The 15,900-nt window shown below is 32.3% G+C and overlaps 1 protein-coding gene and 1 long non-coding RNA gene across 2 annotated transcripts; one reads left to right on the forward strand and one right to left on the reverse strand.

Moving 5' to 3' along the window:
* Positions 1–6,855: 6,855 nt before the first annotated feature.
* On the reverse strand, positions 6,856–10,382 carry LOC121234647 (methionine gamma-lyase-like). The gene is made up of 2 exons (XM_041130675.1): positions 9,457–10,382; positions 6,856–7,680 (listed from the first exon to the last, which is right to left on the reverse strand). The coding sequence occupies exons 1-2, from the start codon at positions 10,232–10,234 to the stop codon at positions 7,103–7,105; spliced, it is 1,356 nt and encodes a 451-aa protein (XP_040986609.1). The 5' UTR covers positions 10,235–10,382; the 3' UTR covers positions 6,856–7,102.
* Positions 7,703–8,349, forward strand: LOC121234648. Its single transcript, XR_005934432.1, has 2 exons — positions 7,703–7,910; positions 8,184–8,349. It is a non-coding gene; the product is annotated as an uncharacterized LOC121234648 (long non-coding RNA).
* Positions 10,383–15,900: the final 5,518 nt, after the last annotated feature.

The raw sequence follows: 15,900 nt of genomic DNA on the forward strand, positions 1-15,900 counted from the left end.
TACAAGTATATGAGCATCATCGTTGCCGGGTGGCTACAAAACATGCATAAAAAATAAACCTACAAGCTGACGTAACTTAATATAGTATTTCAGATTGTAAAATTACTTTTATTATAAAATAGATCTAATGGATCATATGAACCCATGTCAATTTATAAATTTATTTTGATCTTTCTGTGTTTGTTACACTTCTAAAAAAATCCACTTTTTAGCATGATCCTAACTATCCTAATTAATTTAGGTCAGCTTCATGCATTTGTCGTAAAGCAGGGTCCAATTAATATAGCATAAGCTACATTGGACCTTGCCATCACGACAAATGTTAACTTCACATATATGACACGTGAATGTTAACTTCATATACATGTGTCCATACTGATGCCACGAATGCATGAAAATATTAGACGGTGATCTTATCTTTATAATGCTAGTGCATATGTGGTTGCAAATTAATTAATTAGGAAAGTGTTGTGAAGATTTAAATTATGTAGTACGGATTAAGATGTATATATATATATAGATTAATGTATAGTACCACGTACGTACGTACGTACAGCTATATATATATATATATATATATATAGACCATTATAACTAGTTACTTATATATAGTTGCACTACAAATTGCACTAATAAATTAATAGTAATTAATATATATCATAATTAATATTCATGTTAAATCATCATTTATCCCAAAAGTTTAACTTAACGGAAAAATATGAATTTTTATTATTTATATTTATGTTTTTAACACTTTCCTTCATGTGTAATATTTAATTAACCTGATGGATAATAAAGTTAAGATTCGAATTGACCTTTGCTCTAATACTGCTAAATTATTACTTGTCTCAAAAGTTTAAATTGATAAGAAAAAAGTAGATTTTATTATTTACATTTATGTCTTAATAATTCATGTAATTGACAAGTTATTTTAGCTCTTGCGGCGATTTTTGAAAGTTTTTGCGACGATTTTAAGCACTGGCCGGAAAAGCCCTGATTTCTTATAATGTCTTATGTATATATTTCCCTCATTTCTTTGAGACTTTTCTTTTCTTTTTTTCAAAGCAAGGCCAGGACAAGAGGAGAGAAATTGTATGTATTAATATTATTATTCTTTCTAATTTCTGAAGTGAGCAAACCTCGAAGTTGCTATAGATATATAATTAATAAATCTTAAAATTTCCTCATGTATGATTAATTTTTTATCATTTTCCTAAGAGTACATCAACTGATCATCATCTCCCTTAAAGCTAATTATATACTCGTTTCGCACCACTAATTTCTAGAGTCAAACGAGAATGATGAATCTCAAAACATATAAATATTATAAGTGGAATGGTCATCAGATAAAGAATCATGAATATATATATATATATATATATATATATATATATATATATATATAAAGTATGCATAAATCAATAGATCAGAAGCATTAAGAGGAATCGATTTTGAACTAAATGATAATCTTTTTGTGTAGAACAATATATAATACATACTGATCATGTCATGATCACAAACATGATACTGAAATTTGAAATTTTATTAAATGATCGTTCAATTTTTTTTTTAATCGTGATGGAGTCATTTTAGAGATCATGGCCTACACAGAATCGAATTTTTGGTGCAATGACGTGAACAATTGAGTTTGCAAAATAAAAAATAGAAAGAAGAATATTATGGCCTTAAAATAAACAATGAAGTTAGAATGCAATAATATGAGATGAAAATGGTGGACAAATCGTGGGTGAATATTAGAATATGTGTCTGTATTGTGGGTGACCTGCATACATGCCCACTTTCAAATGTCAGTCAAATATTGGCTGATCATATTGTTGTAATTTGGGTGGAAGATTCAACAGAAATCTTGCTGACCGAATATTCAACAGGAGAATTTAATTAGTTGCTTCTGCTTTTTGATATTTACCAATGATATCCTTGCTCCCCCTCCCAATTTCAAGCTTTTGGGATTAGTGTTAGCTTGACTGAGTGAGTATGTAGAGAAAACAGAAGATCCTGAGTCTGCTGCACTATGAAAATAGAATTGTAAACAATTGATTTTTGAATTTTGAATTAGTTTGTTAAGATAGTGTTTTATATATCCTTGTAAATTTGAATTCATTTTGTAACAAACTACTTGATACAGCTCTATAAATATACAAACTCTTTCAGTGAGAAAGGTATCAAAACCTACTCCATCAAATTTTTTGTTTTATCTTCTATGGTATCAGTCAGTCGTACGGCTCACGCCTGATCCATTACTTTTTGCAACTTTCCATATTTCCTAATGTCTTCCAATTCAAGTAACACTGAAAGTATGCCCCACCCCAATCCAAACATTCATACCACTTCTCAATCTGTTACTGAGAAGCTAACCGGTGCCAATTTTATGGCATGGAGTATGCAGTTCATGGTCTTTCTTAATAGCAATGATCTTGTTGGCCATATTGATGTTACAATTAAGGCTCCTGAAGAAACCATTTAGGATGCACCCAATCCATCTTATGCAATATGGTTCCAGAAGGACAATTGTGTTAAAAGTTGGACTCTTGCTTCCATTTCAGAGAAATAAATTGCTTCTCTTTATGGAATTAAGACTGCTAAGCAGGCTTGGGATTCTTTTCATACTCGCTTTGCATCTGCTTCAAGGTCATGGGTTGCATTACTTAAGAGACAGATTCAAACTTTCTCTCAAGGTAATAAAACCAGTACTGCCTATATTGATGAAACTAAAGCTCTCGCTGATCAATTAGCAGCAGCTGGCAAGCCAATGGATGATCAAGATCTTATTGCTCACTTACTAGGAGATCTCAAGGTAAGTTACGTTCCATTCATTACCTCATATACTCTTGCTACTTAGATAATGATCTTACCTTGGAAGATTTTCAAGCTGAACTACTTAGCTTTGAGGCCTTACTAGAAAGTCAGCAACAAAACTCTGCAGATACTCACTATGCATTTGTTGCTAACAAGTCTAAAGTGCCGAACTTAGTTCCAAAAGCCAGGTCTAAATAATAATTACAAACCAAATCGAGCTCTAGCTGCATTCAACAATCATGGCTCCAGTTCTGTACCCCAGAACAATTCTCAGTCACAAGGTGCTCCATCAAATAGGCCTACTTGTCAGATTTGTGACAAAACAAATCACATTGCCCTTAACTGCTATGAGAGGTTCAATTATGCATATCAATGTCGCATTCCTCCTACATAACTTGTAGCTATGGCAGCTAAAACAAATGCTACACTTGATAACCAAATCTGATATGCTGACAGTGGGGCTAATGCACACATAACCAGTAATGCAACAAATCTTACTATTCAACAACCCTTCGAAGGCACAAACATAGTTGGCAATGGCACATGTTTGTCAATTCAAAATACTAGACACACTTCTTTCTCCTTGATAAACAGTCCTTTCAATTGAAAAATATCTTACATTGCCCTTATGCATCTATCAATCTATTATCCATCAACAAATTCTATTTGGATAATGATTGTTATTTTATTCTAACTGGCTGTAACTTCTTTGTCAAACAGAACAAAATCTTGTTCCAAGGTCGAGCTGAAAATGGACAATATCCTTTAGCTGGCAACAAGAGTTTCTCCAATAGGATGCATTGCTTTGCAACTAAGTTAGGAACAAAGACAACTAAAGATAGATGGCATAGTCGACTAGGCCACCCTTTCGAGCTTGTCTTAAAAAATTTACTTCAATCGAGACATCTACCTAGTACTCAATCCTTTAGAAAATCTTCATTCTATGAATCTTGTCCTCTAGGAAAAGCAGAACAGATTCCATATGACAGGTCCACACAACAAACAAATGGTCCATTAATTCTTGTACATTCTAATGTTTGGTTGACTCACATAACTTTAGCAGGTGGATGTCGTTTTTATGTTATTTTCATTAACTGAGTATGTAGAGAAAACAGAAGATCTCGAGTCTGCTACACTATGAATGCAAAATTGTAAACAATTGATTTCTGATTTTTGAATTAGTTTGTTAAGATAGTGTTTTACATATCCTTGTAAATTTGAATTCCTTTTGTAACAAACTACTTAATACAGGTCTATAAATATACAAACTCTTTCAGTGAGTAAGGTATCAAAACCTACTCCATCATATTTTCTGTTTTATCTTACAATTAGTAGTGATTTTACATGATATCAAAGTAGAAGTCTTGAATTTGAACTCTGACTCTACAATCTATCTCATTTAATTAAATATTTCACGTGTTGGATTATTCATTGAAGAGGAATCTTGCCAACACGTGAGGGAAAGTATTAAGATATAAAATAAATAATAAAATTTACTTCTTTTCATCAATTTAAATTTTTTAGACAAGTGATAATTTTTGGTCATTCATATATAAGTTTGGATCTTTTTATTTAGGGATAACTCATGGTTAATTTCATGATTATTGACCACACGACTGAATGTACGATGAAGAACATACAAACAAAAAATGTATAAAAGAGGACATGACACACTTGTTCGATAATGACGATAATAGCCAATATTTTCATTTTTAAGGAAATGGGTACCGTCGATACCTAATATCAGTATCCGTCTGGTCCAATATTGAAATCCCAACTCACGGAAATGAATTCAAAGACTTGGGGCGAGAGAGAATGCCCAAGGCATAAGATCCATCTAGAGTCCTAGATCTTCATTCACTATTTCCATTTTTTTTTTTGTATCACTAAAAACTTTATAAAGTGCAATGTATATATATATATATATATAAGGGTTAGCATCCTTGCACCTGTTTGGCTTCATTAACCCCATGCCCCTATAACATTATGGGACATCCTTATAAAACTAATAATTAACGATAGCATGTGTCAATGAATATTTAACTAAAAACAAGGGATCAAGTGGTTTGCTAATCTCAAAGGTCCACCAATTAGATGGTGACATGTGACACAACAACACTCATCACGACACTCTTTACATACAAAATGAATATAGAACAAATTTAGGGACAAACAATAATCTCTTTCAACAAGCATTTTCTTAAGCTCTTAAATGTAAAGATCTACTTTTAATTTTCTAAAGTTTTGAATTTGCCATCTAGAGGCCCTTTTAGAGTATTTTCGAAATCACTTCTCTATTCTTTTGCAAGGCATGCAGAAACGTACGTCAAACTTTGATAACCAAAATTGAACTTGAACCAAATATCAACAATTGAGTTCTCATGCACGATTTTAAGAAGCATCGGCTGTTTAACCAACTCTTACTTACAGTCACACTTTCATTAGCCAAGAGGAGTGGGAAAAGGATGACTATTTAACATTTGAGATTAATGAGTCTCTTTTAGATGCTCAATGCGCATAGGAAGTTGTGTAGTGGGCCACTAAGCCTAATCCACATCATCTTGTGGGCTCTTCTTTACCCCCTCAGAGCCCAAATTATTGAAACCATTATCCAGTAGTATGGCAAGGATCTGCGCGACCTCATGTCATGACCTCACACGAGTAAGAGCATTAGAATGGGTTTCTTTATCATTTGTGAAATCACATCTTTTAAGGATTGATTTTATATAAAAAAATTTCACATTAGATTATACATATTTGAGCCAAATAATAATAAAATAATTATTTATTTTTTTCGTATTTTTTTTATATATATTTTGTAATTAGCACCACTGCAAATTCTATCATTTAGCACTCACTAGAATTTATTTTCTAAAATTCTATCCGTTAGTGGTGAGAAAGGGGGGATGAGAGAGAAAAAAGTAATAAAATAATATTTGAAAAGTGAAGTGCATCTTCAAATTTGTAGAAACACTGTTTATAACTATGCAAATTTTTAGATATACATAATCCAATACATCCCACTTTAAGGTCATACTATGTAAATTTGTAGTTGCATAATCCAATACCAGCGTTCTTATACATATTGAGATGCGCCTCCAAACTGCTAAACAAGGACAATACAGGTTGCTCCATAATCAGAATAATGAGAAAAGTCAACTGTTGGTAGTGGTTACCCATGACCCATATTGTGTCTTCAGGAAAGTTAATTAACCACACATAAGAAACTCATTAAATTAGAATGTTACGTACGTTAAAAGAAGTAGAATGAAAAAGTGAACGTACAAATGAAAAGCTCTCATCTCTCTATACAATTTTCTAAGGCAACCATCTAGATCTATTGATCTTGAAGCATGAAATTTTTTTAGAGACTCTAGTAGCCTTGTAAACAACTTAGATGTGCAAATAATAAAGTAACGTGAGCTATAAGATGAGCAAAAATCTAGTCTTATGGAAATTCTACTATTTGAGATAGTTCGAATTAACCTTATTTAACATAAATAAATTAGATTTGAATATTGATTATGCATGAGGTAATTCCTTGATTATTTTATGATCTATATACTTGAAATTAAACCCACAAGTAAGAAAATGTATGCAGGAGGTAGATCCATTTTAAGACGATAATTTGAGGTTGATTGTTCTCCAAACTATCAATGAAATTAAATATATGTTCTCAGCTGGCCAGTCTTGTTATTAAACGCCAGTGCTGTCAACATGAATTAAGTTATGATCCGAGCCACTTCTTTTTAGGCTGATGCCTTGCAACAGAAGATTTGGGTCATGGACACCCACATCATTTCTTTCTTTTGAGAACAATTAAGGTAAAATACTGAGAAGCGGTCGGTATAGGTTAAGCTCTTATAAGCATTTCCCTTTTCTTGGAGCCTCTTATTTTAAGCACCATAGGTTAAGCTCCCATTTCAATCTCCAAACGGTGATGCAGCCGTACAGCAATGGTGGAAATGGACCTTGTGCACACGAGCAATTTCCTAGATAGAAGGATGATGGTTTATAAATTATAAAACCCTTATAAATGGGAAGCTCGATTATTAATTATATGCCATAGATGATTACATTAGAGTACTCCATGCAGGCAGATATACCAGCAAAACATTACAGTACTGTTCAAAGGAAAGCTAATATACATATTTATATTAACATCCACAGCTAGCTGCAATTCTAGACTGGATTTAAGCACCCAGTACTCCAACATGAACAACGACCAACAGCTAGAACCCTTACACAGACTATTTTTAGCATTGGGCTCCAGAAAATGGTGATATCAGTATTTGTTCAAGGAACCCGAGTCCTGCATTCTGGAAATCGCCTTCTCGAGTTGGCTCCACCTCTGCTCCAATGTCCCAAGGTATCCGACGGACATCCTCACCAACCCTGGTGAAATTCGGGCCAGCGCCTTCTCCTCATCATTCATCTCACTGCTGGTGCTACTGCCTGAGCAGGACATTAGGGTCTCATAATATCCCAGGCTAACTGCCAGGAACCCAAACTGGGTGCTATTTTGCAAGTGATGCATCAGCCTGTTAGCCCTTTCCTCGGTCTCCATGTCAATGCAGAGAAGCCCACCGTAGCCATAGTCTTTGTTGGCAAAGGACTTCAAAAGGGTGTGGTGCGGGTGGTCCTCAAGCCCTGGGTAGATGACCTTAAGGCCCAGCTTCTTCATCCTTGTGGCGAAGACCAGTGCTCGGTGGCAATGCTCCTTCATTCTTAGGCTCAAGTGAGGAATTCTCTCAGATAGTTCGAATGCAATTTTGGGGTTCATTGTAGGCCCCAAAAGCATCAGGGTCCCTTGGTGGAGGTCCATCATGGAGTTCACAAGACTTGCAGGCCCACACACAGCTCCTGTAAATTGTCATTGGGATATTAATTTCATATACATGTTGTATGCACTAACACTTACCGATAAAACAAATTAACAAAAATGCGTTAGCACTTTGGGTGATATAAATGGTCTTTTCTAAAGTCTCTTAATTAATATAATTGGCAATGACAAGATTGAAAACAAGAACAACATATTTGCATTGGGTCATGGGCTCCTGCCAGGCAAAACACATCAAAAATAAATAAAAAAGGTCCACAACCCCCGTTTATAAAGCTACTTAAGATCATTGCGTGCATATAAGGCTAATACTGGATCGATAGAGGCGTATATATTGATGAGAAATACTAATTACAGTTGTGAGTAGACAAGTACCGTACAATTACTTTAAAAAAAAAATAAATATAAAATTTATATGAAATAATAATAATAATAATAATAATAATAGACTATACTTTTTTTTAAAAATACACTCTAATTGTACGGAGTATTTCTCTTTGCTAAGAACAATTAACTCGGGATTAAGATATGCTATCCAAGTTTGAATAGTAAACGTTATCCCGAATGATCTCTTTTAGCAAAAAGCTACGTGAGTAAGTTCGTAAAGGATGGGATTGTCTCACCTTTCTTGTGATGGGATTGTCTCAGTAGCATGATAAATAAAAATAATTCAATCGTAAAAGAGATTTTATGAAAATAAATTTATAATTTAATATAATATATCAGATTAAAAAATTATTTTTATTATAAAATAAATTTAACAAAAGATTACGATGATTTATAATTTTAATTTTATGAAATTATTTTTTTAAAAAACCCTTTCAAATCACTTTTTTACAATATGTTATTGAAAGCTCTTGAGTATACTCTCAATCGATAAGACATGTTAGGACCCAGGTACCTCAAAATGCAACATCACATGCATAGGTACAATCCACCGTAAATTATAACATCACACGCACGTGTGTTTTTAACATTGTATTTAGATAGTGAGGTAATTTCACATATTTTATGAATAGTGATAAAAAAAAATTAAAAAAAAATAATAAAATATTAAATAATAATAAAATAATAATAATAATAATAGATATAAAATAATAAATATGAGTGAAATACAATGAATCCTAAGCCTTTGTCCACATACCAACAAAAGAAGACCTTAAATAAAAAAAAATAAAAAAAAAAAAAAAACCAACAAAAGAAGACACATCATGCTGCGATATTTCTAGTCGTACAAAATGAAGAAAAAATTTATTTATTATTTTAATTTTTATCATTTTATGATAAAATATTAAATAATAAGTTTATAAATAAAATATAATAAATAAATTTCAATCATCTAATATTATATTATAAAATAATAAAAATATAATAAAAATTAAGATGATAAGTAATATTATTATAAAAAAATACGTAATTTATTTAAAAAAAAAAAAAAGAAGAAAAAGACCATTAGAAAGGACTGCTTGTAACATGTGGCACGTTTTCAAAGTGGAGCGATAAAACATCACTCACGAGTGAAAGTAATCATGATCACGTGAATCCAAAATGCCTTGTGGATCTCACTGGGAAAAGGTTCACGCTTGAAACTTTTATTTTTATTTTTATTCGTTCACGCTTGTAACTGAAATTGAGTTTAATATCTTTAATTTTTATTTTACATCATGTCATTTAAATTCTAGGTATTTTATCGCAGGTTATTACGCCCTTAATGGATTAATTTCAACCTGTCAAGGAACTAATGCCGCGACACGTGTGCGGTATAAAATTAGAAAGACCAAAAAATACTTGCAGCTTACCTGCAATAATGTCGGCCCCACCACTTATGAATTTGGAGATACTGTGAATCACGACGTCGGCGCCGAGCCGAGCAGGCGAGAGCACCATTGGAGCGAAGGTGTTGTCGACAACGACCTTGACTCCCTTCTCGTGTGCTATCCGGCTCAGCTCGGGTATGTTAGCCACACTCAGCGTGGGGTTCGAGATGGACTCGAAGTACAGCACCTTGGTTCGGCCTTGGACGATGGCGTTCCTCACCGATTCCAAATCGTTCATGTCCACGAACGTTGTCTTAATGTTGCACGCCCTGGGGAGGAAGTGGGTCAGCAGGGCGTGGGTCCCGCCGTAGAGGACCGTGGAGGCGACGACGTGGCCCCCACTGCTGAGGAGTTGGAGGAGCACGGAGGATATCGCGGCCATGCCGCTGGAGGTGCAATAGGCGGCTTCAGTGCCTTCCAAAGCCGCCATCTGACGGCTGAGATTCAACACAGTCGGGTTGAAGTGACGGCTGTAGATGAAGAAGTCGCGGTCGGGGCCTAGCTCCCCTGTGAACATACGGCTCAGGGTCTCGGGCTCCATCACAGTGAAGGTAGCCGAGGCCTCGATGGACATGTTCACGCCTCCATGCTCGCCGAATTCGTGGCGAGCAGCAGCTAACGCAGCTGCCGGGTCATCCCACGTAGATGCCGCAGACAGCATTTGTTTCTTCGCGCTGATGATATTGTCGCCATCGAAGTCATCGGACCCGGCACGTTTCTTGTCGGAGATGGCCAAGCCTGGGATTTTGGTTTCAGCCATGTTCTTGCTTTGGGATGGCAAATGGCAGACGAGTATTGAGAGCTACAGAGAGAGTTGAGGAGGAGCCTTCTGATGAGAAGTTTAAATAAAAGAGAGACCGTGAGAACGACAAAAAGGTGTTCGTTGGGTTATGGGCAAAGTTTCGAGGAAAGACGATGGAGAGTTTTGAGCCAAAGGCCCATATAGACTTGAGAAATTTTGTGGGTGTGTGCCTGTGGGGATCAATTGGTACAGTGAATCTGGTCACGTTTTGAGAGTCCAAACGTACAATAATCTGTGATTTTTCTCGTGTGTGACCATTTCAAAACAGAAGAGAGGATATGGTAGGACTCCAAAAATTAAGGGAAAAAAATTAAACTGAGAATGTACGTAATCTATGATCAGGCACGTTGTTGTTACTCACGACACGTCTGTTAACCTGATCTTCCTGCCATGCAAAAAAAAAAAAAAAATCATTGTGCTTGGATGGATCGGAGCTTAATAAATAACTTGTTGTTTAAACCAATGACATTCCATTAAAAAATCACAATATTAAAAAATAATTAAACAAAAACTTCTTGCGCAGTCACAAATATTTATGACACAAATAGTCAGGTCCTGATCAATATCCTCTCATCACTTGCATAATTTGCATGCTTGTACTTGAGGACAAAAGAAGAGATCGAGTTGTGTTCAATGATCTTAATTGCCATATATAGAATGACTATGGTATAAGTTCATTACTCTTCATATATGATCTGATGATCGAGTAAAAATCTAGAGATCTAGATTCAAATTAAGAAATTTGTTCCTCTCATGCTCTTCCATAAATAAAAAATAAAATAAAATTTACACCTTTCTCTCAACAAATCTTTCTTTCTTTGCATCAGCTTAAGAATATAATATATACAAATAATTAAATCTAACTTTTTTTTATCAATTTAACATTTTAGGATAAATGATGATTTCACATTTTTATTAGCAAGACCTTCTAGTTACTTTCAATTTTCAAAATTAATTATTAAACTAATTAACGAAATGTCGTAGCCTTTACCATATATATATATATAGTATGAGTTGGGCATATATATCTCGATATCGTAATTACACGTTTTTGGTGATCATATTACTGTCCCATACATGCATGTCACCGTATCCAACCGTGGGTCTTGAGGACAATACTATTGCAAGATCGATATAGTTATTTTGCCATTAGTTAATTAACCTTAATTCGCGAGAATAATAGCACTTGCTAATTCTTTCTAGAAATTAGCAAGAAATTAGGGACGGGGAATGACGTTTCATATAATTAAGGAGTGTCGATATTGTTTGGTTTTATATGATAGGTTTTAATCACGACATGATATGCATGTAATGGATGGATTATTATATATATATAGGTAATATAAATCAATATGTATGTACATGTGTAACATATGCATCTTTTTTTGGAATAATATTTCTCCTTTAACTAAATTAATATTATCAGATTGAATTGTAACATTATTGATTTGAACTCAAAGTCAATGGTAGGAATAAGGGAAGGATAGTTACCACTATTTTTCTGTCCAAATTGAATTATCCGATTCTAAAACAGAAAACACAGTATATGAATCTTTCAACATTTAATTATGTCTATACAAGAATTTTAGGCAATATATATGAAACTCGCATAGACAATTATCCATTTGATTTGGATGAGGTCCATCCGACCTAAGGATTACACATTGAGTTGTACCTAGTCTTTTTTCTAGGGTCAAATCAGCAGCCTATAATTTAGCGTCGAGATAAGGTCGAAAATCAAACTAAGAGATAAAATCAAGAAAAGATAAGACTAGTTGACTAGACTCCTAAAAGGAAAGATATTCAAACTCTTAAAATGAAAATGTTTCACAAAAAACAAGTTGGACTCTATCACTCGAAGGAAATATACCTCTATATAATAAGGATATCCCCCATAAATCAGACGAACTCTCCATAGACTCTCCAGAGGCTCTCCACAAAAGCTTCATACGTACAAACTCCATCGCATATAGAGATTCCAAAAAATCTTCCATAAATTCCTCTATTATATTGTGAGATATGTGAGGTCATAAGAGATTGTAAAATCACTCATTATAGTAAATTTCGCCCTCAAACAACCCGTGGACGTAGACATTATGTAGAATCATGTAAATCATTGCATCTCTCTTTATTTACTTTTATTCGTTTATTTATTATTTATGTTATGGATGAACGTGAAGAGCACTGTATCAAACAGAATTATCTCGTGGGTCAAGGATATTTTTTCCTCCCTTCCGGTATATTGTGCAAATTTATGCATTAACACATTGGATCATTTTTTATGCAATTATGACAAAAAGACTTTAACAATAAATATTGTAAGTGACACCTACAAGCTAGAGGAAAGTTGTTTTGCTTATAATGAAGATTGGTACTCTAGCGCATTAGACATGCATATATTTGGCTGCACATGATCATGAGCTTCGTGTCATTGTTAATTAATCACATGAGAAAGGGATCAGAGATCATCATCGACGTTTCAAGCTGCCATGCATGCACATGTGCATGAGCGTAATTAAGGGGAAGATGGTCGGGGCGGGGCATATAATAAAAGTGGTTGTGGGGACTGATTCCAAGTACATATAATATTCTAATGATTTCTTTGCATTCGTTGTCATCTCATCGTCCTCATCATGCAATATGCACGCACTTATCCAAGATTCCAACATATATAGCTACGAATACCTCTGAATTAATAAGGTAATTTTTGATCAGGTGCAATAAAACGTGTATATATATATATATATATATATATATATATATATATAATATTATGTCTATATATATATATATATATATATATACACACACATACTAGCTAGCTAGGTAAGAGCTTATGTGCAAAGAACATATTCCCAGTCGAAAGTTCTACTGCATCTTTTTTATATAGGAAATATGAATTTTAAGATGCATATCAATTAGAACGAACAACAACTATGATAAAGGTAAAGATAATCGTCAATCTATTTAGAAGATTTTACAAATGATAATAATTATACTTGAAAAAGAATAAAGGAAACAAAAAATGTAAATATACTGAATATATAACAAATCAAATGTTTAGAACTCATTATATTGAAATTATAATAGGACATGATGCATTTTGCTCCACTTATTATAAGACCAATTAGACATGTACATAATATTTTTTTTGATAAAAAAATAATTATAATATTTTTCTTATAAGTGAAAAAAATAAAATATTATTATTTTTAATTGTTTAAGGAGACTACTGGATATAATTGTTATTGGAATGATAAAATTTAAATAAAGACTATTCATTTGAAATTTAAAAAAGGTAAAATGTTTTTTTTCCAAATGAAAATAATATTAGTCTAAAAAGTGTTATTCAATATGATTCATTATTATGAGAAATAATATAAAGACAATTATTGTTAAACAATATCCTATAGTAATAAAATATTATTCTTTAAATTTTAATAAAATATTATTCTTTAAATTTTAAGACAATATTTTCATTTTTGAACTTAAATATAATATTGTTATTCTTTTCAAATCTAGGATTGCAATATCGATATTAGAAAATAAAAGCATGTTCTTACTAAAATAATTTTTTAAACGATAAAAAGTGTTATTAATTCTTTTAATAATAATTTTAAAAATGCATTACAAATAGATTAATGTGAAATGTGTTACCAAAAAAAATAAAATAGTAAATGTGACAAATTAGAGACCAATTATAAACTAATGCATAAATTGAAACCTAAAAATAATAATTACATTTTGTAAAATGAAAATATTATTATTATTAGTCCAATGACTATGATTTATTTTTATGAATTACTATGAAAAATAATATTAAGATAATTTTTTTTCCAATAATATTTATACGAAAAATAATATTATTTTAAAATCCAAGAAGAAATATAAAAAATAAGTTGTTAATTTGTTCAACAAAAGTTCAATAAACCAAAATCTTCAATTTAGATTATTTGTAAGTTTATATTATTATTATTATTATTATTATTATTATTATTATTATATTATAATTAGTATTAGAATAATAGAAAATTTTAATAATGAATTAGAGGACAAAAATGTAATTATGCAAATGAGGATATTGTGAACTCAAGCAAAATCCACTGTTCATGAGGCTGTAGCCTCTTTTATTGTAGAATCTTTTACGGCTTCAGATATGATTGTTCCTGTTGTACATATTTATCACAGCCTTTATTTTTTATTTTTTGTAAAAAATATATATATAAAAAAAAAAAAAAAAAAAAAAAGAAAGAAAACGTTAATGGTGGATGTATCTATCATGGTCTTATATATATATATATATATATAAATATATATATATATATTATCATGATGATGAAAACCAACTAGCTAGCATGTTGCATATATAGTCCCGGATGAAGCACTTTTCCATTTTATTGGAATATACTATGTACTACAGGCCGCCGGGGATCCTGACCCGAAGCTTATCTTGTTTTCTTTGCAAAATCGACGTTTCATTCATTTTTTCTTGCAACTAGCTATTATATACAATACTTGTCAAACTACTATTAATTCATTAATTTCCTCCCCAAAGAAAAATACCATTCAGCTTTTCACACTGCAATTAACGTTTCCAGGGGGCTGGATTCTGTCATATCCCACACGTTATACATTTCGATTAGGACTTCCAAATTAGTGGGAATTGTGAGGATCTGAAAGAACGTGGCTCAAAGTTTGGGTAAATACATCATGTACTGCTTCTCTTTATATATATATATATATATATATATATGTGTTGATAATTTCATGGGATATTCGAAAAATATTAGTATATTTTTTTTTCCTGATCAATTATATGACTCCGACCATGACATTCAAACATTGCTTCATGCAACACATGAGCCAGCTTTATTGCGAATGTTCCCGCCGGGTATACTTATCTTGTACACGTACAATTAATATGGTCCTCGACCGATTGGATAAAGCGAAACCCACCACCACAAAAATCCCCATCTCTCTCTCTCTCTCTCTCTCTCTCTCTCTCGTTTTCTTTTTTGTTGATTAGAATATCATACTACAACGCATATATGCATATGCATGCAGTGTCTCTCTTTAATTAATTTCTGCTTATCCACTCTTTTTCATTGTGTCCGTCCAAATTTCGTATATACGCAATGAGTTATGTTTTCTTGTTTTTCGTTATTCCCGACTTATTTATCTATTCTATGATTAAAAGGGGTTATCGATTTGAAACAGTGATGAACACTAACTTTTGATCTTCCGTTTTTTTTTTTTCTTTTTTTTTTTTTTTTTTTACCAGTTTTGTCGCAGCCCATGTGCACAACTATGCTTTTGTCCTGATTTGCATAATTACGTTATTGTCCTCTAATTCATGTTTAAAAATACAATTAGGTTTTTTGTTCTTTTAATATTAATTAGAATATAATAATATTAATAAAATATTAATATCTTACAAATAATCTCAATTGAAGATTTTTGTTTATTAACATTTTGTGGAACAAATTAACAACTTATGATTTTTATTTAATATTTCTTATTAGATTTTAAAATAATAGTATATTTTGCATATAATATTATTTGAAAAATTAAAACTCATATTCATATTATTTTTCGTAGTAATTCATAAAAATAAATCATAGTCA

Source organism: Juglans microcarpa x Juglans regia, chromosome 6D, assembly GCF_004785595.1.
Source record: "Juglans microcarpa x Juglans regia isolate MS1-56 chromosome 6D, Jm3101_v1.0, whole genome shotgun sequence".
In the NCBI taxonomy this organism is placed as follows: Eukaryota; Viridiplantae; Streptophyta; class Magnoliopsida; order Fagales; family Juglandaceae; genus Juglans; species Juglans microcarpa x Juglans regia.

What these genes read in the sequence shown, in the direction of transcription:
- LOC121234647 (XM_041130675.1), bottom strand. Translation starts at nt 10,234, where the DNA reads ATGGCTGAAACCAAAATCCCAGGCTTGGCCATCTCCGACAAGAAACGT. An exon ending in TGGGGCCGACATTATTGCAG is followed by an intron (nt 7,681 to 9,456) that starts GTAAGCTGCAAG and finishes GACAATTTACAG; the next exon opens with GAGCTGTGTGTGGGCCTGCA.